General features: G+C 34.4%; 1 protein-coding gene across 10 annotated transcripts in view; it reads left to right on the top strand.

Moving 5' to 3' along the window:
• CHD9 (chromodomain helicase DNA binding protein 9) overlaps window positions 1–27,455 on the top strand; it is a 218,108-nt gene that overhangs the window by 74,664 nt on the left and 115,989 nt on the right. For 8 of the 10 annotated variants that reach the window (XM_072750228.1, XM_072750223.1, XM_072750224.1 and 5 more), the window contains exon 2: window positions 1,252–2,874. In XM_072750228.1, the coding sequence (XP_072606329.1) occupies window positions 1,417–2,874 (1,458 nt within the window). In that variant the 5' untranslated portion in view covers window positions 1,252–1,416. The remainder of the gene's footprint in view (window positions 1–1,251; window positions 2,875–27,455) is intronic. The other 2 variants (XM_072750232.1, XM_072750231.1) reach the window with 1 other exon arrangement.

Raw genomic sequence — 27,455 nt, 5'->3', positions numbered from 1 at the left:
TATTCCAAGTGATTTAATGAGGCCAGGGAGAGACTAGGGACAGAGTAATGTATATAACCATTAACAGGAAGGTCCTTGCTTTTGCTGTATAAGTATCAAAATCAGTTGGCTTTGGGAAGGCCGATCCAAAAAAAAAAAGGAAGGCTGATCTTCCATAGAGATGAGCACCACAACCATGGTAGCAATATATGGGAACATACCCAACATATCACCTGTCTGCATTGTCTGTCACCTGACCAGATGGCTAACTCCTCTCATTTGGCCCGGTTTAATATGACTTCATACAATAATAATAATAATGTCGTTGTCGTCTTCTTCCGATTTTTTTTATATTTATTTATTTATTTATTTATTTATTTATTTATTTATTTAAGAGAGAAAGAGTGAATGGGAGGAGGAGGGAGAGAGAATCTAAAGCAGACACCACACTGAACGCAGAGCCCAACACAGCTTTATCCCCCAACCACAAGATTGAGATCAAACTCTTTTGGTTTGAGTTGAAACCAAAAATCGGACACCCAACTGACTGAGCTGCCCAGACACCCCATACAATTGTTCTTCTTGATGTATTTCCACATGTACTGTATAAAAAATAAGATTTATCTGCTTAAGAGGTCTACAGCAAAATATCACAACACACTTCTTAATCTGAGAAGGTCTGGTAGCAGCTATCTAAACATACCAGAGCTGCTGGGCTGTGATGGTCATTTCATGGTATAGGTGAGAGCCTGACATACCATTCTCAAGTTTGCATTCTGTCATCAAAATACATGAGCTTTGGCGGTGCCTGGGTGGCTCAGTCAGTAGAGTGTCCGACACATGATCTCAGCTCAGGTCTTTTTTTTTTTTTTTTTTTCCAGCTCAGGTGTTGATCTCATGGTTGTGAGTTCAAGCCTTACATTGGGGTCCGTGCTAGGTGTAGAGCCTACTTTAAAAAAAAAAAAAGAATATATATATATATATATATATATGTATGTATGTGTGTCTAAATATATATATGTATAAGTATATATATATTTACATCAAAGTGAAGTAATAAACCTTATTACTTTTAAATGCATACAGTCATGTCCCATGCACCAGAATTTTTTTCCTTGTAGGGAATATCAATGAGGTTTTTGCAATTTTTTAATCATTCTGCCAAAAAATACTGTACACTGAGATTGTATATTTTTTAAATCATATATAAACTTTGGAGAACTTTAATAAATACTCATCATTAAACTTTAATTGTTTTTCTTATTTTCCTAGGATTCTGACACTTCATGACATGTCATTATCTAGAGCAATAATGAACATTGACCTGTTTCGGATTAGTTGATGACCTTTGGAAATGATCCAATAATATCCACTACAGAGAAGCCGAATATACTTCATTTGGAGTAAGCAGTGCAGATTGTCACTGGATTTTTCAAGATGACAGATCCAATGATGGACTTTTTTGATGATGCCAATCTTTTTGGTGAGACCTTAGAAGGTTTGTCAGATGATGCATTTGTACAGCCAGGACCTGTTTCACTAGTTGATGAATTGAACTTGGGTGCAGAATTTGAACCTTTGCACATAGATTCACTGAACCATGTTCAGGGTACTCCAACACATCAGAAGATAACTGATTATGAGCAGTTAAATCAATTTGATTCAATGAAATTTCACCAAGTCAATCAGCCTTTTGGTAGCCCAGCTGAACATGTGTTATCTCCACACTCTCAGTTTAATTGTTCCCCGATTCACCCCCAAAACCAGCCCAATGGTTTGTTTCCAGATGTAGCAGATGGCAGTCCAATGTGGGGCCATCAGACAGCTACCAGCATTTCCAATCAAAATGGGTCTCCTTTTCACCAACAAGGACATTCTCACTCTATGCATCAAAACAAAAGCTTTGTGGTACACCATGACTTTGCCTTATTTCAGGCCAGTGAACAACAAACACAGTGCACTTCACTACGCTCACAACAAAACAGAAATAATCTTAACCCAGGGCAGAATTCTCTCAGCCAGTCTAAAAATTTTATGGATGTTAATGTTTCTGGTCCACACAGAGTCAGTGTTAACCACCCATCACAAATCACTAATGCATCTACATCACAACAGTCTCTTTCAATGCAGCAATTTTCCCAAACTTCAAATCCTTCAGTTCACTTCCTCAAGTGTAGCAACCATCAAGAAGGGAATTTTAATGGACCTTCTCCAAATATGACTTCTTGTTCTGTCAGTAATTCACAGCAGTTTTCTTCACATTATTCCTTTTCCAGTAATCATGTCTCACCAAACAATCTTCTGCAGGCCTCTGCAGTGCTTGCACCTAATCATACAAATCAGACTTTATCTGATTTTACCGGAAGTAACTCCTTTTCACCTCATAGAGGAATCAAGCAAGAATCCACTCAGCATTTGCTAAATACCAATACATCGTTGAATTCAAATAATTTCCAAATGTTGCATTCATCACATCCTCAGGGTAATTATAGCAATTCAAAATTATCTCCTGTGCACATGAACTTCCCAGATCCTGTTGACTCAGGAACTCAAATGGGCCATTTCAATGATCACGTAGAAACTAATGGCTTTTCATCTTTAGAAGAGAATTTACTTCATCAAGTGGAATCTCAAACTGAGCCATTCACAGGACTTGACCCAGAAGACCTCCTTCAGGAGGGTCTCCTTCCCCAATTTGATGAGGCAGCATTTGGACAAGATCATTCAAGTCATGTTTTAGATCATGACCTTGAACGGCAGTTGACTTCACATCTTGTAACTCGGCCTTCGGATATGGCTCAAACTCAGCTGCATGGTCAGGCTCGGAGTTGGCACTCCTCCCTTTCCAATCATCAGCATTTACATGACAGAAATCGCCTTTATTTACAGCGACAGGTATGTGGCTCTTTTATTTTGGTGATTTGGGGTAGGATGGGCTTTTACTCATTGAGTTAATTTTGTATGAGACACATCTCCGACTTCTCCAAACTCAGGCATATTTTGACATTGGTTTCTATTACTTTAACAATTTTATATTTGAAAGTGATTTACTGATGTGCTCAAAGCAATACATTAACTTCTATATGTAGAAAATTATAGTTTTAAGACCTTTTTTGTAACTTTCAATTATAATTGCTTTTAACAGAATGATTTATTATCAAAAATGAAAACGTAACCACAATTAAAAGGTCAACAATAGACTGAAAACATTTTATTGCAAATATAATGGACTTCATGTTAATATTCCTACAAAAAGCTCATATAAATTGATAAGCAAACTTTTAGGACTTTACTTGATAACTAGTTAAAGCATGGGAGCTAGAATTCACAGAAGGGTAAATTGAGTTAATAAACAGAACATTCAGAATAATATGTAACTAATAATTCAGTTTGCAACATGATTTTATTTTTATGTATTAGAAAAAATTGTTAATGCTTAATGCTGGCAAATTTATGGTGAAGTGAGAATTTATATAGCTTTGTTGTTTGATTCAAATATTTTGAAATATAGTTTGGTAGTAAATTTGAATGTAAAAATACTGTATTACAATACCCCAAGCATAGCAAAAGTAATATTAACCCAGAGATATTTATCTTACACTATACAGGACAACTGGAAGCAGCGAATTTTATCATAACATATTAGGTGGACTATTAACAGGCATTAAAAAGTTTGAAGACTGGGCAGCCCGGGTTCTCATCGGTTTAGCACCGCCTTTGGCCCAGGGCGTGATCCTGGAGACCCAGGATCCAGTCCTACATCAGGCTCCCTGCACGGAGCCTGCTTCTCCCTCTGACTGTGTCTCTGCCTCTCTCTCTCTCTCTCTCTCTGCCTCTTATGAATAAATAAAATCTTTTTAAAAAAAATGTTTGAAGACTAACACTGACAATATGTTAGTGATGGGGGAAAAGCATAATTCAAAATTAAGATCACAGTAAAGCGCTTAAGAGTACAGGCTCAGGTACCAAACTACCTGGTTTAGAATCTTGGCTACTGTTACTTATTAGCTCTGTGACTTTTAACCAGTTAGATAATTTCATTGTGTCTCGTTTGCTTCATCTTTTAAATGTGGAATCGTAACAGGATCTACTTAATAAGGTTTTGATAAGGATTAAAAGGGTTATAATATGTGAAAGTACTTAGAACTGTGCTTAGCATATAGTAAGCAATTAATGTTTTTATAGGTACACTTATTTTCATAGCAGTATGAAAATATGCATATGGAAAAAAATACTGAAAGGAGATAGGTTGTTTTAGGGTCTTGCCATTATACTTTCCTTTGTTTTCTGTAGTTATTGTCACATTACTGTGTTGTTTCTATAATAAAAATATTTAATGTAACATGTTACCATTTGTCTGAAATCTTGTTATATTAAGGATTCCTAAAATGCTTCAGAACCTTGGTTACCTGTGAGATCTGATGGACAATGTAATATATCACAGTACTTGAAATTAAACATTTAGGGACCATTATTCATTTCAACGCCTTGAAATGTTTGAAGAAGATAAAAATCTTTATCTTTGTCTTTAGCTTGATTTTATTTGTTTCAAATGGTATTTTCAGTACATTTTTTTAAATGTCTAGATAGATCTTAAGATACTTAAAAGGTACTCTTAAATCCTCCCTCCTATTTTTGTGGCCTGAGTAGAATATTATGATTTTGCTCCCTCTACTGGAAGAGGATCAAGCATCTTCTTTAGAAAGACCCTGGGAAAAACCTCTACTGCTTGAACCTGGGGTCAACTATCCATGTAATATGTAGATTTCTGACTAATTGGACTAGTCATTTTGTCTAGCATATACTTGAAGGTATGAAGCCCAAAATTTATTTACTTTTTACTTTTCTAGGGCCTTTTCATCATTTTAGTTTTTTTTTTAATTCATGTTTTCCTAAACATGTTCTACAGATTTAGAATGAATAAAGGGTAATTATAAATAACTGAAGTAGTTCCAATGCTAGCATGTAGGTGGTGTTATCTGAGAGAAATTTTTTCAGACCCATCCTAAGCAACCTTTCATAAATCATCGTACTCAACTGATAAATTCATAAGGCTTTGTTTCAATGTACTTACCTTTTTGTTTCAACATTTGCTTTGTATTGCTAACTTCTTGTTTATATTAGATGTTCAAAAGTAAGTAAAGGACAATTGGTTTGGGATACTTTTTTGACTTATTAAGAAGCTGTTTTTAAGTTTCCTGTTATTCTTAGTGCCAAGAATGGTATTTGAGGAGTTGTTGATTGTGAGGGTGAAAAAGAGAGATGGATTTGGTAGAGAAGGTAGAGGATTACTATGATTGAGTTTCATGAATTGTATATAGATTTTATATGTACTGAATTATAAGTCACATGTTGTAAATATGTGAAAAATCAAATGATTTAATGTATGTAATGTTTCACAAATTTTGGCAGAGCTTACAAATTGTTTAATTTTTGGCATGTTCTGAATGGTTTTGGTTATTACATAGCAAAAATGTATTGATAAGGAGCTCTTCTACATTATTATGGTCCTTCCTCAGATTCTATAGAAATAGATTTTTTTCTTTTAGGTTTTTCTTAAACTGTCTTAATTGAAGTAATTTCATTTCAGACTAAATTAGCATTGCTAAATATGTATAGACGTTTAGAGATTAAAAAATAAAGGGGCGCACAAATCTTGGTTTATCAAAATCAAAAAATGAGACACAATTTGTTATAGCGAAAACAAGATACTCTTTAAACTAATGTGTGAAAATTCATGATGGCACTCTATTCAGAATTCTAGAAAGCTTCAGTGAGAATGTTGGATATGTAAAGAATACTTCTAAGCCTTGCTTTTTCTTATTTCCCAGCTGAGGTGGGGTGGTCATGGATATAATTTCAAATGTCTTGATGTAAGTACTCTTAAATCTGTGTCAGTCATTAAAAACAGCGAATATTGCTGATAACATTTCTTCTATAATTGACTCTAGAATTTTACCACTAAAAAAGGGAAAAGAAAAAAGGTAAACTAGCAAATGTTCCTAAGTATAAGTGCTCACAAAACATAGTACAGAAAATACTAGACTTGTTTTCATGTGTAATTTTTAGAGCAAAGGAATTTTGAGAAAATAATTCAATAAACTTTTCATTGCTACCTTATGACAAACATTTTCTGCTATTTTGTAGCACAAAATCTTTCATTTTTGTCTTATTAGTGAAGTAGACATAGAACATTATGTGATCTCTCAAAGTTTATAAATTTAATGTAAAACTTAGTGGTAGAGAAAAATATGTGGGATAGCTAAAATAGCAATCAAAACAGAAAATAGAACTTTAAGATATACATAATTACACATAATTCCTTGTGGGCTTTGTACTCTGATGAATTTATTACTTTCTTTAGTATCTTGAATTTTTATTTCATTTTCTTCCTGAATATAGGGTAACCTAACATTACTGATAGGCTTTTAAAGAAAGAGAAAGACAGGTTTGAACAGCCTATGTAAGACAGTTTTTTTTTTAAAAAATGGATTATTTTCTGATAAAAAATACATAGTTATTTAAAAATTGGCCCATGTAGAAAACAAACAAATGGAAAATAAGTTGTAATGTCACTACCAGTGATACCACTGTTGATGTTTTGCTGTATGCATTTCCAGTGAGATCTGTGGTCTGTCTCATCCCTGTCCTCCAGTGACATATTTTTGCATTTTTAAGAAAATCAGAATCATAGTTCATGCTTTTTGGCAAATGGCTTTTTTAACCTTCCAATTAATGTGTTGCAGACATTTTTCATGTCATTACCTGTTTTGCTAAAAATGATTTTGAATGAGTAGTTTACCATTGTAAGGTTGCTAAAGTACCATGTAAAAAATAAAGTTATTATGGAGATCTGGAAAAGTCTGAATCAAGTTTAATTAAAATATCTTTATATTTTTCTTGCATATTTTACCATAATTCAATTTAATGTAGATGCACAGCAATAGAAAAAATTATAATGACTAATACAGAGTACGTTTACTTTGTGCCAAGCACTATACAAATATTTAACATATTATTAACACCTTGATCCCTCACAACATTCCTTTTATTTGGTTATAGTTATTTCCTTGAATTTCCATGGGAGGAAACTGAGGTACAGAGGAGTTAAGTAATATATCCCAAGTCAGACAGCCAGAGTGAAAATAAACCAGTGGCCAGACTAGATTTAAACAAGTTTGATTCCATTATATATGGTCTTAACCACTTTCACTTTCCTTCAAAGTAAGTTAATAAATATGTTGTAATATATAGTAATAGTGTACTAAACAATTCTTCCGTACTCACTCCTACCCCTTTCAAAAAGTCTACCCTACTGGTGAGGCAAAAAATTGCTTTAGAATCTTTAGGTGGAAAAGAGAACATGCATCTCATGTTTTCTGGTTATGTTGGCAAATAGTTTATCCATTACCAGAGGGGAAAACAATCCCAAAGCAAAGAGAAGTAAATCAAAATAGCTATTGCTTCCAAAAGTGTTGAGTCTCTTTTTTTTTTTTTTAAATAAAATTGCATATAAGATAACAAATGCCGTAAAGGTAAACCTGATCATTATCTTCAAGTGTTTGAAGAACTTCAGAGATCAGAAATAGGCCTACTAAGTAAAAGTTACAGAAAAGCAGATTATCATGTGATATTAAGAAGTTTGAAATAAATCCCTTCCAATGAAAGCAGGTAAATAGAATGGCTCAGATGGGTCACAGAAAGAATTCCTGTAATGGGTGTAAAATGGACTAAGTTTAAGTTGGTAGGTTGTTTTCAACTCTTAAGACTCCGTGGTTGTAATTTTGGGTTTCATTGCAAGACACATCATTCCTATTGCCTAGTTAGCTCCTCAGTGGTGATTACAAATAATAAAGAAAGGTAAAGAAATATGACAAGTTCTCTGCTATCCAGCAATGTCAGGAATTTATTATAGATAAGTAAATTTTCCAGATAGTTGAAATGTATTCTATTAAGCGTGAAATTCTTTAATTTATATGGCTCTCCCTTTGGCCCCCAGAGGGCGATGGTGATAGGGGTTGAATGCTTGATTAGGAAAATATCAGGAGAAATAAGAGTTTTATAGGGAGGTCTTGGTATGTTCAAATGTGTAGTAGTTATTCTTACACCTAAGAACACTTACATAAAAATCTGTCAGAACACATTAGATATATAAAAATTATCTTAAGCAGAAACATAGCTAATTCTGTGTATAAGCAGAGTTCTTTTAAAAAAAAGAGAAGTGGGGCAGCCTGGGTGGCTCAGTGGTTTAGTGCCGCCTTCGGCCCGGGTCTGATCCTGGAGACCTGGGATCAAGTCTCACACCGGGCTCCCTGCATGGAGCCTGCTTCTCCCTCTGCCTGAGTCTCTGCCTCTCTCTCTCTCTCTCTCTCTCTCTCTCTCTCTGTGTGTGTGTCTCTCATGAATAAATAAATAAAATTTAAAAAAAAAAAAAAGAGAAGGGGTACCTGGGTGGCTCAGTTGGTTAAGCATAGGACTCTTGATTTTGGCTCAGGTCATGATATCAGAGTCGTGGAATCAAGCCCTTCTTGGCATTCAGCATGGAATCTCCTTGAGAGTCCCTCTCCCTCTGCCCCTCCCCAACTTGGTCATGCACGGGTGTGCTCCTGTAAGTAAGTAAGTAAGTAAATAAATAATTTTAAAGAGAGAGAGGAAAATCTATGTAAAACTAAAGCAAAATAAATAAAATCTTTAAAGACAGGAAAATTTATGTAAAAAAAAAGAAAAAGATTCGCTGTATGTTGCTCATACTCCTTGAACTCAGAGGGTCCCAAGTTCATTGCTGGGCTTTTTTTTTTCCTCCCAGTGGCAACTTTTCCAAAGTTAAAAAAGCAACAGATATATGAACAGTTAAAAAACTTGTCACTCCACTTATGCTCTAGACAAAAGAAGAGAAAAAACTAAAGAATTTTTAGATTGTCTCTTTGAACTAATTAAAAATCTTATACCATCCCTCTATCAGAGTTTACTTAAATCTTTATGCATTTGGCGTGGTATTGCTTATAAGAAGTTTCAGAATTCTTAGTTGTCTAAGCCAAAAACACAAAATAGAAATTCTGTACAGGAATTTCCCGTTTAGTTCTTTTTTTTCCCCCCGCTCTGTTAAAGTGGACTAGTTTTTGGTTTTGATATTTCTGTCATGTCCTTGGGATTAAAATATTCTATTTGAATGGGGAAATTTGTATAATATTAGCTAGTTCTAAAATACAATCTTAATTATTGAGCTATGTACTATGTATTGGAGAAGAGTTGAGCTCTGCCCCAGCCTGCCAAGAATCAGAGTAACAGAAACTCCAGTCCTTTAACAGTAGCTTTAAGGCTGTTGACCTCTACCACGCATACTTAAGGGTGAGAGGTGAACAGGAAGTGAATTCCAGGGGTGGGGAAGAAGCAGCAGTTGGTGAGAAATTTGTGGATTAGTGCAGTATGTGAAGAGCATGAGATCCAAGCCAAACTTCAAAGTAGGTCTAACAAAATTTTGTTGTATTTAATTTTATTGCTGCGATTCATTCCCAGCTACCTTAGGGACTACTCAGTCATTTACTTATTAATGTCTGAAATTGAGAACAATGTGTTAGGGCTCCTGAGCCATCAGACTTTATACCTATTATGATAACATGAATACACAGTTGTTTTGGAGTACTTCAGTATGGGTGATCAGATTTCTTCATTTGGGTATTTGGGCTGAGATTATTTTAAATTAAGGGAATATTTTAGCACAATGCGTCATGGGTAATGTATGAAAAGAGTAAGCGCATAGTTGGGAAACTTGGATTGCAGTTTCATTTAAATAAAATCTGGTAATTTGCTATGCTCGACTATGCAAATAATACGTTGCACATTTATTATGCAAGGAGTACTTTGCAAATTATGAAAGGACAATCTTTAAAGCAAGGGTTTTTTTTCCTATATGAATATATTTCTATACTTGAAAGCAGTACAGGTTTACATTGACCATTTCATGAAATCATAGGATTTTAGAGTTGGAGACGATTTTACCCTATTCTAAAAAAAAAAAAGAAAAAAAAAAGAAAAAGAAAAAACAGTATTAGAGAAGTCATAACTTACTAACTAGTTAGCAGATTCCCTTTGTAGTTTAAAGTCTACAATGTTTTAAGAGTGATCAAAAATGAGTGATACCACAGTATGGTCACTTACGTTAACTGTATTGTGTTATAAAGTACAATTATAAGTGGTTGTCTCCAAATTGAGAAATATGTTGTTTTGAGGTTTTTTGTTTCCTTGTTTGGTGTCTGTAGCTTTTAATGTGCCATAAATTTTTAACTATATCTTTAGTCTTAAAAAAATGCACCCTTATTGTTATTTGCCAAATGTGGGTATAAATTGTATATCCTAAGTTTTACATAACATCTGTGTTTTGGAAGTGTTGCATTTTTAATTTTTATTTGTTCAGAATTCACTATATGTTCCTAGGTGTATAAGATTATGCTGGCCGTGAAGTTGCAAAAATGAACAATATGACCCTTTGCCTTTGAAAAGCTCACATTGAAAATTAAGTCATACTTTCCTATTGATCTATATTATAATTTCAGAGCTGTTTTCTTTTAATTTCTGATTCAGTTTCAATGAACAGGTTTCCAGCACTTTCCCTTAGCCCTCTAGCTAAGTGACTTGGAATGAGTGATTTACAAATAAAAAATTAATTTCCTTGACCTACCCTGTTTAAAGGTGTTGTAGTTTCTAGGTTAGCTCCTTGTTACATGATGTTTTAGCAATCTGTCATTATTTGATTCTTCATATACATATAATAATATATGTGCTTATAATATAGAACTGTCTGAGGTCCAATTGCTTTATAAATGGCAGATCTAAGAAAGCAGACCTTTTTCTTTTGAGCTTCTAATATATTTATTACAAACTATTGCTTAACCCTTACAAAATTGTGTGATGTATTCAACTTTGAGCACTATTTTTTTGGTCAAAAAGACATTACTAGTTATTGACAGATATACTTAGAAGATGATATTGCTAGATAATAAATTTCCTAGTACTTTTTTCTCTAAATACCTCAAATGAAAGTAAGAAGTATTTTTTTTTTATTCATGAGAGACACAGAGAAAGAGGCAGAGACACCGGCAGAGGGAGAAGCAGACTCCCTGCAGGGAGCCCGATGTGGGACCCCCAGCATCACTCTGTGAGCCAAAAGGCAGACACTCAACCACTGAGCCACCCAGGTGTCCCGTAATTTTTAAAAAATTCATATGGTTAAACATTAAGAGCATGATTAGAGAAAGAGATAGTAAAATTTTCAAGGTATTTTAAAAAGTGTCTTTGTTAACATTATTGGAGTCTTTTAGGAATAATGGGAGGTGTATACAAATCAGTATTATTACCTAGAATTTGCAGGTCAAGTATTTGAGGTGTTGGGAGGGAAAACAACTTGTCTGAAATCAGACCGCTACTAAATTGCTTAGCAGAAACAACACATGTTCCTTGAGCACATGCTATTTGTATATCAGGTGCTATGCTAAGTTACTAAAAGTACAAACAGAAGGAGACTTCTAAGGGTAGGCCTATACTTTTGTTATTTTACAAGAAAAAAAGAAGCTCCAAATTAGCTTCAGTGATATTAGAAATGTCAATATTATGAATTTCTCCAAACTATTTATTTTGAAAGTATCATTTATTTTTTCTAACTTTTTATTTTGTAAAGGTAATTTAAACTTACAGAAAAGTAAAAGAATAATACAATGAACATCCATATTCCCATTTACATAGATTCACTAATTGTTCATTTTTACCAAATTTGCTTTCTTGTTTTATTTTTATTTTTAATAAAAGGTACTTTTACAAAGTGTTATTATTTAGCATCACCAGTAATGGCATATCATGACACTTTACCCCCAAATACTTTAACATGGCTCTTCTCAGAACAGGCATATTCTCCTATAAGAATGCAAGCCTTTTATCACAATCAGGAAATTAGCAGATAGTAATAGTAAATACCATGCTAATCCAATGTAGTCCTATATAAATACTACACAGTCCAAATTCAAATTTCTTAAATTATCCCATAATATTCTTTAGAGATGTATTGTTGTTTCAAAATCCAGAATCCAATTAAGAGCCAGGCAGTGCATTTAGTTTTTCTGTCTCCTTAAATCTTTAACCTAATACAGATTTTCTGGGCCTTTTTGTTGTTCTTTCCTGAACAAAATTGACATTTTTTAAAAGTCCAAGCCAATTCCCTGTATTTGTCTAATTGTTTCTTCATAATATAACATAAATCTTTTTTTTCCCCTTTTGGTAAGAATGCTGCATAGATGATTTTGTGTACTTCTTTCTATTGAATTACGTTGGGGGCATGATGTTAGTTTGTCCCATTATTGGTGATGCTAAGTATTATCACTTAGTAAAAGTACCTTTCCCCTTTGTAATTAATAAGTGGAAATTTTCTATCAAGGGTTGGACCCTTAGATTTAGGAAAACACTAAATATGTTATAAGCCATTGCCCTGCTTATTCTTTTTGAATATTCGGCCAGTGAGAATGCTTTCAGGCCAACTCCATGCTCTTTTAACATGTCCTCATCAGTCTCTAATTCCTTGTCTTCTTTCTGGTGCAAGATGTTTTTAATTTCCCTCAGGCCTGGAATCAGCCATTTCTTTAAAGAACTCATTTGCTTTGTTTATCCTATGTAATGCCATGACCTCTCAGAGTACTGTTGTGTAATTTCTTAGCCATGTTTTGTGTTTTGGAAGCTTGTGATCATATGAACAAATTCCGGAAATCTTTTATTCAGTTTCATAAGTACTTTGTCAACCTCTGTGATTTTTGCATGGTGCTGTGCTGTGTATGAAATAAGAAATGATCCTTGCTTGGCATTTGATTTAAGTTAAATATATATTGAAGAGAGGGATTTAAGTTTCTTAAAAAGTTGAATACAAACTTTTGAGAACATGCTGCGTGCTAAGCACTGAGGTAGTTGTAATTTTAAGGCAGTTTTGTCTATAAGACATTCATTTATTGATGAATCCAACAAGTATATTTTTAATACCTGACACATACAAGACAGTATGGTAGAGGCATTCTGCTTTTTTTTTTTTTTTGTAACTCACAAGGGATATACGACCCTTATAATAAATAGGCATGAGCCTCCCAAATCATATATTGTCAATAGTATATGCCTAGACATGATATATAAATAATAAAAAATGGTGGTGGATACAAAAATACTAGTTTATATAGCTTTGTAAGATATTTTAGTGTGTTTCTTCTTTGGGAATTTGTAATAGTTCAGATTTGATAATGAAAATTATTTCTGGCATTTACTGACTACCTAGTATGTGAAGAGATAGAGACATTTGACAGCTACAAAAGTAAAACATGTTCATTGAAAGTACTTAGAAAAAATTTAGAAAGTACAAGCAATAAAAGACTCCCCCCATCACGCCAACTAGAAATAATCTATTTTTATATTTGAGAGATCTATACTTTCAGTCTTTTATTTTTTGAAGTTGAGATACTGACCCACAGTATATGTTTTTAGTCTTATGTTGTATCTATTTACATATTTTCTGTATCAAATTTTCGGCTGTTAAACTGACATATAATGAACTGAACATATTTAAAGTGTACAGTTTGCTAAATTTTGACATACATATACCAGTGAAACCATCATCACAATCAAAATAATGAACATACTCATCACCCTAAAATGTTTCCTGTTGCCCTTGTCTTCCATTTTCCATCCCTTTGCCCCACCAGAGATAACCACTGATCTCATTTCTGTCACTGTAGATTAGTTTGCATTTTCTAGAATGTTATACACATGGAATAATAAAGCATGCTCTCTCTTTTATCTGGTTTCTTTTACTCAGCATAATTGCTTTGAGATTCATCCAGTAGATGCAGGTATAGTAGTTTGTTCCTTTTTATTGCTAGATAGTATTCCATTATATGGCTTTACCACAATTTGTTTATCCATTTGCTTATTGGGAGATAATTGTTTCTAGTTTGGGATTGTTGTGAATAGAGGTGTTATGAACATTTATGTACCATTTTTATGGGGGCTACTCTTTTTTTTAATTTTTTTTTTTTTTTAGGACTAAGAGCATTTTATTTCAACTACTGCAAGATTCACATCTTTCATGTTTTAAGACCTCTGAAACTGGGATACATCTTTCAATTCATGGCATTTTATAATCTCTGTTAGGGAGATGGCAGTTGTGAAGTGATTGGAGTCACCTGTGTGTGGATTCAAAATGTCAGAGTGTCAGCAGCATGGAAGAAATCCCAGAGACAGGAGCAGAGAGCACTCTTTTAGAGTGGTAGAAACCAATTGTTCCAAGTGCTGGCAATATTTCTAGAGCCAGAATCAAAGAAAATTAGCTCTATATATTTACAGAACCATGTTCAGGAGACTCAGCAGAGGCTTTTCATGATATTACAGGTTATTTTAGGACTTCTCATCACTAGCACTTCTCATGGCATGGAGGATAATTTTATGTGGCAGAACTTGGATATTGAAGACTCTAACTGGAAAAGTGATAAAGAATTAGGACTCTGAATTTGGAAGCAGTTTTTAGGAATACGTTCACCGATTTATTTCACTTATATTTTCCTTCATGTGTATGCACAAAGATGTGGCTTACGAATTAAAAAAAAAAAAATCTATGTCTGATTAAACCAAAACTCTGCCTTTCATTTTGGATTTTTTGTTCTGTTTTGGGATAGTTTTTATTAGAATATATTCACCACCCTTTCTTCTGTTGTGTAATCCCCATCCAATGTATTTCTTAAATCTTGTTTTCATTCATTATAATGTCTTATACGCCTCTACTTAACATGCTCAATCTTTCCTCTAACTTACTGAATATTTGGAAGTATAATTATAACAGTTGTGCTACTATTCTTGTCTACTACATCTATCATTGTTGTCATTTCTGAGTCTACTTTTGATGATTGATTTTTCTCCTCAGTATGGTTTGTGTTTGCTGCTTTGCATGGCTGATAATTTTTGAAAGGATGCCAGACATTTTGAATTTGACCTTGTTAAGTGATGGAAACTTTTACATTTCTATAAATACTCTTGAGTTTTGTTCTGGGATACAGTTACTTTGAAATTGGTTTATGTGTATAAGATTTGTTTTTAGGCTTTGTTATGTTGGACTAGAGCAATCTTTAGGGTTAATTTCCCCCACTACTGACACAATAGCCTTGTGAGTTCTCTGTCCAATGCCTTGTGAAATACATGATTTTCCACTCAGGCTGATGGGAAGATGAGCTATTCTTGGTTCCAGTGAGATGTCAGCTGCTTTCAAGTAGTTTGTTCTGGGCTTTGGGTAGTTTCTCCACAAACTAGTAGTACTGATCAGTACTTACCTAAAGCCTTTGAGAGGGGACTTCTGAAGCTCTCCAGAGGTGTTCCATGAGGCTCTCTCATCTCCAGAACTTTCCCCTGCAAACAGGCTGGCTTGGCTTTCCTGGACTTCCAGCTCTATCTCCTCAACTGAAGGAGGCTGTAAAATTGTATGTGGCTTCCTCCTTCCCTGTCCCGCAGCTCGGAAACCCTCTCCTTGAAGTAAGCTGGGATAGGAGGCAGTCTTAGCTTATTTGTTTTCCTTCTCTCGGGATCAGTGTCTTGGGTTAATTGATGTCCTGGGTCTAAAAACTGTTGTGTTACATATTTTGCCTGGTTTTTCAGTTGTTTCAAGTATGAAGGTAAATCCAGTTCCTGTTACTTCATCTTGGCCTTAATTGGAAGATTTACACTGCCATTTTAATGACTTCGTAATTATTTATAATGCAGAAGAAGTACCATAATTTATTTAACTAGTTTATTATTCTTGGATAATATAGTAAACACCTTTGTAGACAAATTGTTGTGTATACCCGTGATTAGACAGATTCCTAGAAAATTAAGGTAAGTACACAGACTTTCCTTTTAAGGCTTGTATAATTGTGAATAATAATAAACATACTAATAACCAATAAACACTGAGAAGTTATACTCACATTCAGGGCTTTACATATGTTTTCTCCTTTAATTGAAACAATTCTGTGAGGTAGATCTTATCATTTACTCTTTTTATAGATAGGAGCTAGAAGCATGGAATGGTTAAATAGCTTGTTCAGGGACATACAGCTAGTAAATGGCAAAGCAAGGTTTCAAATAGAGCAGTAGGATTCTGGAGCCCACACTGTCCTCTGTTGCCTTAGAGTTAGTAAATAGTAAAGCTGGAAGTGACCTGTAGTTATGTAGCAGTTTCTTATTGTTGCTGTAACAAATTATCACAATTTGGTGTCTTCAAGCAACATTAATTTATTATATTATATTCCTGGAAATCAGAGGTCAAAAATGGATCTCACGACTAAAATCAAGGTGTTGGCAGGGCTGCATTCCTTCCTAGAAACTGTACAAGAGAATCCATTTTCTTGCCTTTGCCAGTGTATGGAGGCTGCCCACATTTCTGTGGCTTATGGCCCCCTTCCAGCAACGGCTGGTCAAGCTGTTCTCTCATTGTATGACTGTCTTCTGTCTCTGTCTTCCACTTATAAGGACCCTTGTGATCATGGTGGGTCCTTGGACTATCTAGGATAATCTCCTCTGTTTCATCTGCAATCTGAATTCCCTTTTGCACTATAACAACATATTCACATATTTGGGGATTAGGAGGCTGATAGGGTCATTTTTCTGCCTTCCACAAGTCATGAGGCCAATTTAGAAGATATAACTTTAAAGAATGCATCGATGCAGGGAATTATGCTGAGTGAAATAAGTCAATCAGAGAAAGATAGTTATCATATGGTTTCACTCATATGTGGAATATAAAAAATAGTGAAAGGGACCATAAGGGAAGGAGTGAAAAATTAGAGAGGAAGACAAACCAGGAGAGACTCCTAATTCTGGGAAACAAACAAAGGGTTGCGGAAGGGGAGTGGGTGGGATGATAGGCATTAAGGAGGGACACATTGTATGTGCACTGGGTGTTATACTATATGTTGGCAAATTGAATTAAAAATGAATCAACAAGGGCCTATTTTATGACTTTATTACCTCGCCTTACAAAAAGTCTGTTTGAGTAACTTACCCTTCAGTCTTTTCTGCTTCTTGTAGCTAGGAATTATCTAGGGAATCTAGATTGCAATGATTTGTAGTTGACTATCCAAAACATAAAATTTCAGATTTCCTAATAATGCATACTTAACTGATTTAATAAGTTCAAAAAATTTTTAAGAAAAACAATTTTTTACTCATTCAGCAATTACTTAGTAAGCTCCTGTCCTCTCCCAGGCATTTCAGTGGGTACGTTTTATATGTCACCACATTTTATCTTCACAATGATCTTATGATGTTAATAGTGGCATCTTAATTTATAAACGAGGAAACTGGACTCAAGGTAGCATAGTTCATAAATCACAGACCTAAAACTTGAACAAAGATTCACTAAAAGTAGGTATTGAGAAAAGATAAAGAAGTTATGATTTTGTAACATACAATCTGCTATTTTTACTTGTTTTAATCATTTACATTAATATTGATTACAAATGATTTTACACAATTTCAGGTTAAGTCATTAGGTAACTATAGTACTACATGAATTGGTACTATTTTTTCCCCTGGATAATCTGATTTCCAAAGTGTTGCTAGATTTTATTTCTAACAATGCTATTGTTGATTCTGTTGCTTTATATCATGTGCTTTTAGCACTTTCTTCAAGTTATTTGTGTGGTTGTATCTTACTGAATTGAGGTATAATACCTGAAAGTTGAAATGAGCTATTTATGAAAGAGCGATATAAAATTTTATCTTTGTTCTTAGCATTAGTCACTTGTTTCTCAGTTCGGTGTAGGACACCAAATCTTTTGGAAGAGGGTTTTCAGGTGGAAGTTTTTTGATAAAGTGGAAAAGGCAGTGCATTTAGAGTCTGGAGGACTGGGTTCAAGTCCTGATCCTGTCATACTATCATAGGAGTCTTAGGCAAATTACCTTCCTTATAGTTTTCTCATCTGTAATATGTGGATATACATTTTTGGAATTTCTGGTTAATATGACAATGAATTTGAAAATGGTTTTATAAATTATTAAGTCAGCTTGTTTAATGATTCCTTGTTTTAAGGACTTTTTTTTTAACTTGAGAACTAGAAGTAGTTTTAATCATGAATCAATTTGTTTAAAGTTTACATTTGTAGAAACTGAGGCCCAAATGTAAAGTTTAATTAGCTTTCTCGTGGTATAGTCTGAAAATGATTCCCTGATCCTATTTCCTTTTTATTGTTTTTTTCTTATATAACCATTTCTTTTGTATGTAGCCTTGTCACCTAATATTTGTGGGTCTCAAAGAAAGGACAAATGGAAGCTCTTATTGTATGTCAGAATATTTAAAAGTTGTAAATAAAGCCAACAAACTGTTAAATATGTTCTTTCCTTCTTCCTTGACAAACAGAAGCACTGGTTTGAATTAGAATTCTTGAACTCTCTGGGGTTCCACATCCAGAATACAACAGAAGTGGACCATTCTACTTCCCTTCCAGCCCTGGTTTTATCCTGCACTTTAAAGGGCCTCGTGAACACACACATGGACTTCTCAGCCTCCACTACAAGCTCCACCTCCCTTGCCACATCTCTTTGTTCTAAGCAACACATACTGGCAATATATGTTCCTTGCCCTACAAAGAATTCCTTGAGAGAATAAACCTAGGGAATAGACCCAGATGGGTTCCGCAGGTAGGTATGAGACTGTATTAGGTAGAGAATTCCTGCATTCCTGGAGCATGTTTTGGAGGAGAGGAGGGATAATATATCTTTTTGGCCCTGAGGAGGAGTGTAGCAAAGAAACCAGACCCTCTAAATTGTGCAGCCCAAGGAAGAGGACCCTTCTTGCCTGATTCAAGTGGCATAGATTTGTTCTGTTAGTTGGTGAGAGCTGGTAAATTAGTGAGGATTGTGGATAGCTTGTTTATGACCAGGAGAATTATTTTCTCTCTGTGGAAATCATTATCTAAACATTGGGATCTGTATCAATTCAAATATTGTCAATTTATGAAATACTTTTAAGAGTTTATGGATGACCATACAGTTTTAAAATTTTCCTAAAAACAAAACTGACTATGTTCTTGGGATTCCAGACTTTAAAGTGAAATCGTCCTGAGAAAACATGTATTTCCTCCAGTCAGTGAGTTGTTAGTATGGCAGCAAGTCAGGAAAGCTATTTTCTCTGTTTTTTTTTTTTTTAATGAAAAATATTCAGTATCAAAAAAGAAAGAAGTGTTCAGTATCCAGAAAAGTAAATAAGTGAAGTAAATAAATGAAAGAATAGTAAATAAATGCATTTCACTTGAATAAAATTGTTAATGCTTTGCCATGTTTGTTTTATTTTCAATTATAGATGAGTATGTAGATTTTGTTGGTTTTGGCTGTATGATTTGAAAGTAAATTGTAGTCATGAGACTTCTAAATACGTCATCACCCATCTCCTGAGAATGAGATTCTTCTATACAACCAGTATCACAGCTATGTTAATTAATAATTTTACATGTCATCTGAATCTAATTTATATTCAAGTTTCCCCACTTGTTAGGACAAGCTACTTCATTTTTTATCATTTTCACTTAAAATATGCCAATGAAATGTTTTAACCCTCTAGTTTTGATCATGACATAAGAATTTAAAATATGCCCAGTCTTATTTTGTCATTTTAAAAAAATTACTAAGTAAGCCTGGCAGACAGATTTTTATGTATTTTCTCATTGTTAGGATATCCTTTGAGGAGCAGTAGTCTATAAATGACTGAGTTTCTCTCTCACATTCTTGAAATCTGCTCCTTACCTTTATTTTAATGTACTTTCTAAATTTACTTTATCTTTCAGGGAAAATGTTGGCTAAGACTGGGATAAATTAATGGGATTTGCGTAATTTGAGGAAGACAAGTGAGTTGCCAAGGATCTCTTAGATTTGTTTTACCTTTAGGGGAGAGAAGAATGAGAGAGATACATATCTGAAAACTGTTAGTGATATATCAAGGAGAAATACAGATGACAGTCCTTTTAGTGGGAGAAAGCATCTAGACTTGTCAAAATCTACATAAGGGATACAATTGGTTTTCAGCACTGTGGATTTCTGAAGTGCATAGCAGCAGCATCCTAATATTTATTAATGATATGGTTATTGAAATGGATATCTTTAATGAGTATGAAAACCACAATCTCTTGAATTTCTCATTTTAGAATTTTAATTTTTGGCTTATTCTATTTTTGCTTATCCTATTTTTAGGATAAATAAATTGTACTTGTCTTGTAAATTTTTTTAGGAATAGTAATTACTGTCGTGTAATAACTCATACTTAAGCAAAAATTGGAATGATTATATGACAGTTATAGGAATAAGCAGAGTGATATAAAGACTAGAAAAGATTACAACTAAAAGAATATTTATCTTTTGCTCAATTACTGTATAAACCAATTTTTTTTTTTTTACATTGTTCAGATACACTTTTGAGTATTAAATTGCCTTAATGGAGGAGGCAAGATGAAATGCTTCTTTAAAATTTTTTCCTGGGGGCAGCCCAGGTGGCTCAGCGGTTTAGCGCTGCCTTCAGCCCCGGGCCTGATCCTGGAGACCTGGGATCGAGTCCCGCGTCGGGCTCCCTGCATAGGGCCTGCTTCTCCCCCTGCCTGTGTCTCTGCCTCTCTCTCTCTCCCTCTCTCTCTCTCTCTCTCATTAATAAATAAATAAAATATTTAATTTTTTTTTTTCCTGGGGCACCTGAGTAGCCCAGGTCATTAAGCATCAGACTGTTGATTTCTGCTCAGGTCATGATCTTAGGGTCATGAGACCAAACCCCACATTAAACTTTGCTCTCCACACAGTCTGCTGTCCCTCTCCTTCTGCTCCTCCCCTCGCTCATGCGTGTACATTTGCTCTCTCTTTTTCTGTCTCAAATAAACAAAATCCTTTAAAAAATAAAATTTTTCCTATATGTAAAACAAGCTTAGTGTTTCAGCATGATATTGGATGAGTTAACATCTAAAGCACTATTTAATTCCTTTAGTTGATAGTAATAATCCTGGAAAAGTTTTTGAGAAGTGTTATCTCTAATTAAAAATGGTAAAACAAATATTTTACTAGGCATGATTAATTAACCACATAGATTCTCATTATAATTTGTTACTTTAATTATATCAGGGTATTTGCTATTGTGAAACATTTGATGGATTTTTTGTTTTTAATTGTTGATTTTATTCCTAGTTGGTTAGTCTGATTTATTGTAACTTCAGAGGATAATATTTTGGAGATATTTTCATGGAAACTGATGTTGTTTTGGAAGAGTATTGATAAGCTCTGTACATTTGGGTTTAATGTAATTTGTGTTGTCATTTCCATAATATATTTTAGTTAAAGTTCCTTATATTCTAGATGAGCCAGATGTTTTTTACATTTCTGATTTTTAGAAAAGCCCTTCATTAATCAGTCTTCAATACTTGTATGTACATAGAAATCAGTCTTTAATACTTATTGTATGTACATAAGAATTTGAGCTAGGAAGAAAAAATCTGGCCTAATTAGATGAAAAAAAAGAGTTTATATTTTATAATTATTTAAAAGGATATTTCATACATTTATGTCCTTAATTCTATGAATAAAGCATTAAGTATATAAAAAGACCTATTTTTCATTAAAATTTATTACATGGAATTCTAAATCCCCAGTAAGATTAAGCATTTTAAATTAATACAGTGTATATATGAGAATGTGTTTATTAGCTAACTTTGTTTTATGAACACAAGTCCTTTCAACAGTTACATTCAACAACCATCCACCTACTACATAATACTTTTTTAAAAGCTATTGGGATCAGGGGCACCTGGGTGGCTCAGTGGTTGAGTGTCTGCCTTTGGCTTAGGTTGTGATCACGGAGTCCTGGGATTGAGTCCCATATTAGGCTCCCCCATAGGGAGCCTGCTTCCCCCTCTGCCTGTGTCTCTGCCCCTCTCTGTGTGTCTCTCATGAATAAATAAATAAAACCTTAAAAAAAAAAAGCTACTGGGATCAAAATGATGTGCCGCTTAAAAATATCCATTTCTAGACTAAGCCTTGAATCAGCACATATCAGCATTAACCTATATTTTCGTACTTTTAAAGAAAACTTAGCTGTACAAAAAAACATAAGAATATAGAAGTATTATACAGATACCCAAAAATCAACCACCTAGGTTTAACAAATATACTTGTTTGAAACCTGTTTGTTTTTTAAGAATAAAACACAGTGGGTAACCATTGAAATCCCCAGTCCCATTCCTCTTTCCAAAGCAAGCCACTATTCACACTTCACCATGTCTTTTCAATATGTGTTTCTGTAACTTCATTACAGAGGTATATATATCCATAAACATCTGGGGAAAGAAGGGAATGGGCAGAAGAGGAATAGTTATATAACTTTATTTAAAAGACATTTAAACTAAGGCAAATATTAATATCTATTTAATTTCATTTCATGGGTGTTTGTTTTCTCTATGTTAGAAATGTTATATAATTCAACATTAACAATAAAACAAAATAGTGACTTTGGAATTAGCTTTGAGTTTAAAACTTGTTTCTTGGGATCCCTGGGTGGCGCAGCAGTTTAGCACCTGCCTTTGGCCCAGGGCGCGATCCTGGAGACCCGGGATCGAATCCCACGTCAGGCTCCCGGTGCATGGAGCCTGCTTCTCCCTCTACCTATGTCTCTGCCTCTCTCTCTCTCTCTCTCTGTGTGTGTGTGTGTGTGTGTGTGTGACTATCAAAAATAAATAAAAATTAAAGAAATATATAATAAATAATAAAAAAAAAACTTGTTTCTTCTGCTACTTACCTGCCATGTAACCTTGGGCAAGTTTGTTCATCTTGCCAGACTTCATTATCTTCATCTATAAAATGTGAATAATATTGGTACCAACCATGTAAGATTGTTCTCAGTATTAATATAAGCTAATCCATGCAGTGCTTGTTGTGATACTTAATGGTTTTTTGTGTGCCTATTTTCTAAACTCTTTATAAATTATTCTGTTTAATCTTATATTTATCAATCACTAAAACATGAACAGAACTAAAAGGGTGTGTGTGTGTGTGTGTGTGTGTGTGTGTAATTTGTAGTTAAAGATTTTTAAAGGAAGGGAAAATATATTTTAATGAATGAGTGATACTTATAGAAGTGAGAGATGATTTGGGAAGTTAGCTGGGTGCCATGTGTAAGACCTTAAATGCTGGGCTAAGTGAAGACTTAGGGTAGGGAAGAACCTACTATTAAGTAGCATTAACCTGCTATTGAAACGGAACAGAGCAAAGGCAGTAAGACTGCTTTAGGTGAAGAAGTCTACATTCCACTGAAAAATGTAACACTAGATTTCAGAAGATACTTACTTTGCAAGTATCTACTACAAAGTGATGGTTTGAAGGTATGATACATAATATGGTAACTGTATAGAGTGAGAAGACAGAGTTCTGGCCAGAATCCTGGGGAACCTGCACTTGTGGGGTAGGAGGAAAAAAGAAGAAACCAATAATTAAAGAAAGAATAATTAGATCTAAGACCTTGTAGTGTTTTGGAAGCAATAGAAAAAAGTGATGAGCAACAATGTCAAAAATTAAGATGCTGAAGTGGTAAGAAAAGATACCATCAGTAGACCACTCTTGAGATACCAGATATGAAAGGAAAAAGAAAAAAGAGTTTTCTTGAAGGTTGAAAAGATGAGAAAAGTAGAAATGAGTATTTTAAATGTTAATATATACTAAACTTCTAGGGATATGATATATAGCTACTAAGTTAACATTGAAAGCTTCTGATTTCTGTTTTGGGAAACAAAATATATAATGCTATATTTATGCAGAAGAAATTAATCTTGGTGTTTTGTGCAGTCTTGCTTCATTTTACCATATACTTGAGTAAGTTACAACTTTTAATTTGAGATAAAGGTTATGTAGAAAGGCCCTGTATGTGAAACAGTTTCTTTTAATTACCAGGGAACTTGCTTGGTATTTAAGTGATTAAAAGAATACATTAGAAAAAAGAAACACGGTTATTTAAATGACCATAACAATACTTTATAGGAGAAACAATGTAAATTCTGTGTAACTTTGCAATCCTCAACAAAGCAGTAAGAATAAAGTTATTTTATTCCCACAGAATTCATTATTGTAATTAAAGCCCTAATGAGATATAATTCATGTATTGTACAATCTATCCATTTAAGGTATAGAAATCAATAATTTGAGATGTAATTCATGTATTGTACAATCTATCCATTTAAGGTATAGAAATAATTAATTTTTAGTATATTCACAGAATTATGGGTCTGTTACCATCATCGGTTTTAGAACATTTTCTGTACCCCCAGAACAAACCCCATACCCATTAACAGTTACTCTCTAGTTCCCTCACTACTTCAAGCCCTAGCCAACCACAAATCTACTTTATGTCTATGGATTTGCCTATTCTGGACATTTGAAATAAATGGGATCATACGACATATGGTCCTTTGTGACAGGCTTCTTTGATTTAGCATAATGTTTTCAAAGTTCATCTGTGTTGTAGTATGTATTGGTACTTCTTTTGTTGTTGTTGCCAAATATTCAGTTGTATGGCTAGGCTGTACCACATTTTGTTTATCCATTCCTTAGTGACGGATATTTGGGTGGTTTCCACTTTTTGGCTGTTATGAATAATGCTACTACAAACATTCATACAAGTTTCCATTTCTGTTGGGTATATGTCTAGGAATAGAATTGCTGGATCATAAACATAATTCTGTGTTTAACCTTTTTGAGTAACTTTCAGACTATTTTCCAGTGCAACTAACTACACCATTTTACATTCCCACCAGCAGTATATGAGGGTTCTAAGTTCTCCATACTTGCCAACTCTTCTCTTTCTTGGTGTAGCCACCCTAGTGGTTGTGAAGTGGTACTTCAATGTGGCTTTGATTTGCATTTCCCAGATTGTTAAAGATGACTATCTTTTCATAGGCTTATTGGTTATTTATATTTCTTCTTTTTGGAGAAATGCCTATTCAATCTTTTGCTCATTTTTGAATTGGGTTGTTTGTCATATTGTTATTAGTTGTAGGAATTCTTTATATAATGTAGATCTAAGCCTGTCAGATACGATTAGCAAATATTTACTTAGGTTTTTTAAAATATAAAAGATCATGTCTTCCACGTATAGTGTTGCTTCTTGCTTTCCAATCTGTATGCTTTTTCTTTATTTTTATTTCCTAATTGCCCAATAATGAATACAAATGGCAAGAGTAGGCATCCTTCTCTTGTTCCTGATCTTAGGGAATGTATTCAGTCTTTTACCATTAAGTATGATACTAGCTATGAATTTTTTGTAGATGTCTGTTACTAGATGTGGATGTTCCCTTCTACTCCTAGTGTTTTTATCATGAGGAGTTGTTGATTTTCAACATCAAATGCTTTTTCTACATTACTTAGAATGATCACGTGGTTTTGATTATTTATGCCATGGATATATTTTGTGTTACTTGATTTTCAGATACCTTGTATTCCTGGATGAATTCCATTTGCTCATGACGTATATGTTTATATATATTTGCTATTATTTTGTTGAGGATGTTTGTGTCTATATTGATAAGAGATAATGGTCTATTGTTTGAATTCATTATTCATTGGGCTCCTTGCATGGAGCCTGCTTCTCCCTCTGCCTATGTCTCTGCCTTTCTCTCTCTCTGTCTCTCATGAATAAATAAATAAAATATTTTTTTAAAAAAAATTATAAGACCCATCAGTAGTTTATAGAGAGAAGTCTAATTAGGCAGTTGTATGGGATTAAGGAGGTCTCGTCACATATGTCATAGGCTCTTGAAAGCAAAAGAGTGACCATCCAGAAATCTAAGAGATCTAAGAGACAGATCTATTTAAAGGCACTATTTAGAGACAGATAATAGTCATAGGGTGGGGCTTCAACGACAGCTGGGGGGAGGGTAGGAGAAAGGGATATTAAGATACTAACCTAGGGATGCCTGGGTGGCTCAGTGGTTTAGCACCTGCCTTTGGCCCAGGGCATGATCCTGGAGTCCTGGGATCTAGTCTCACATAGGGCTCTCTGCATGGAGCCTGCTTCTCTCTCTGCCTATTTCTCTGCCTCTCTCTGTGTGTGTCTCTCATGAATAAATAAATACAATCTTTAAAAAAAAAAAAAAAAAGACAACCTAGATCTCGAGGTCTAGTGGTATTAGCTTCTTAATATGGGAATTGAGGCCTAAAGAACATAAATCATTTTTATGTGGGTTTATTGAGATATAATTTACATCCAGTAGAATTCATCTTTATTAGTGTAGAGTTCTTTTTTTTTAATATATTTTTTAATTTTTTATTTATGATAGTCACAGAGAGAGACAGAGAGAGGCAGAGACACAGGCAGAGGGAGAAGCAGGCTCCATGCACCGGGAGCCCGATGTGGGATTCGATCCCGGGTCTCCAGGATCGCGCCCTGGGCCAAAGGCAGGCGCTAAATCGCCACGCTACCCAGGGATCCTCTCATGCATCTTTGTAATCAGTCTTTCCCCCAAGCCCAGACCTTGGCAACCAAAAATTAATTTTCTTTCTTTGTAGTGTTGCCTTTTTGAGAGTGTTGTATAAATGGGATGAGGTGGCATGTTGTCTCTTTAGTCTGGCTTCTTCCACTTAGCATAATATATTCTTGGTCCCATGTTACCAGTAGTGTGTTCTTCCAGGACCCTGAGTAGCATTTCATCATATTGATGTGCCAAAGATTGCAAATATATTTACCAGTTAAAGGACATTCAGGGTGTTTTCAAATTTTGGCAATTATCAATAAAGCCTCATAAACATTTGTGTACAGGTTTTTGTGTTACTAAATGTTTTCATTTCTCTTGGGCAAATATATCACAGTGAGATTGCTGGGATTGTATATTAAAAGATCTTCTATTTACCTTTATAAAAAGCAATCAGTTTTCCAAAATGGCAGTACTATTTTGCATTCCTATCAGCAGTGTGTAAGAGTTTTAGTTGCTCCTTATTGTCTTCACCACTTAGTACTGTTAGGTTGGTTTGTTTTTTTAATTGTTTAACCATTGAAACAGGTGTGTAATGCTATCTCATTTATATAAGGACTATTAATCTTGATCACAGTAATTAACGTTAACATTTACTGACTGCTTTTTATATGTCAAATACTGTTCTAAGATTCTTTATTTGGATTGTCTCATTTAAATTCACAGCAGTTCTGTTAGGTTAGGTACTATGGTTATCCTCATACAGATGATGGAACTGTATCAAACACTGGCCAGGTTTTAGAAATGCAAATTGGGGATCCCTGGGTGGCGCAGCGGGTTAGCGCCTGCTTTTGGCCCAGGGCGCGATCCTGGAGACCTGGGATCGAATCCCACGTTGGGCTCCCGGTGCATGGAGCCTGCTTCTCCCTCTGCCTGTGTCTCCGCCTCTCTCTCTCTCTCTCTCTCTCTCTGTGTGTGTGACTATCATAAATAATAAATAAA

The sequence above is a fragment of the Vulpes vulpes genome, chromosome 2, assembly GCF_048418805.1.
Source record: "Vulpes vulpes isolate BD-2025 chromosome 2, VulVul3, whole genome shotgun sequence".
In the NCBI taxonomy this organism is placed as follows: Eukaryota; Metazoa; Chordata; class Mammalia; order Carnivora; family Canidae; genus Vulpes; species Vulpes vulpes.
Note: the sequence above shows the minus strand (reverse complement) of the source record. Positions and strands in the feature narration are given on the sequence as shown.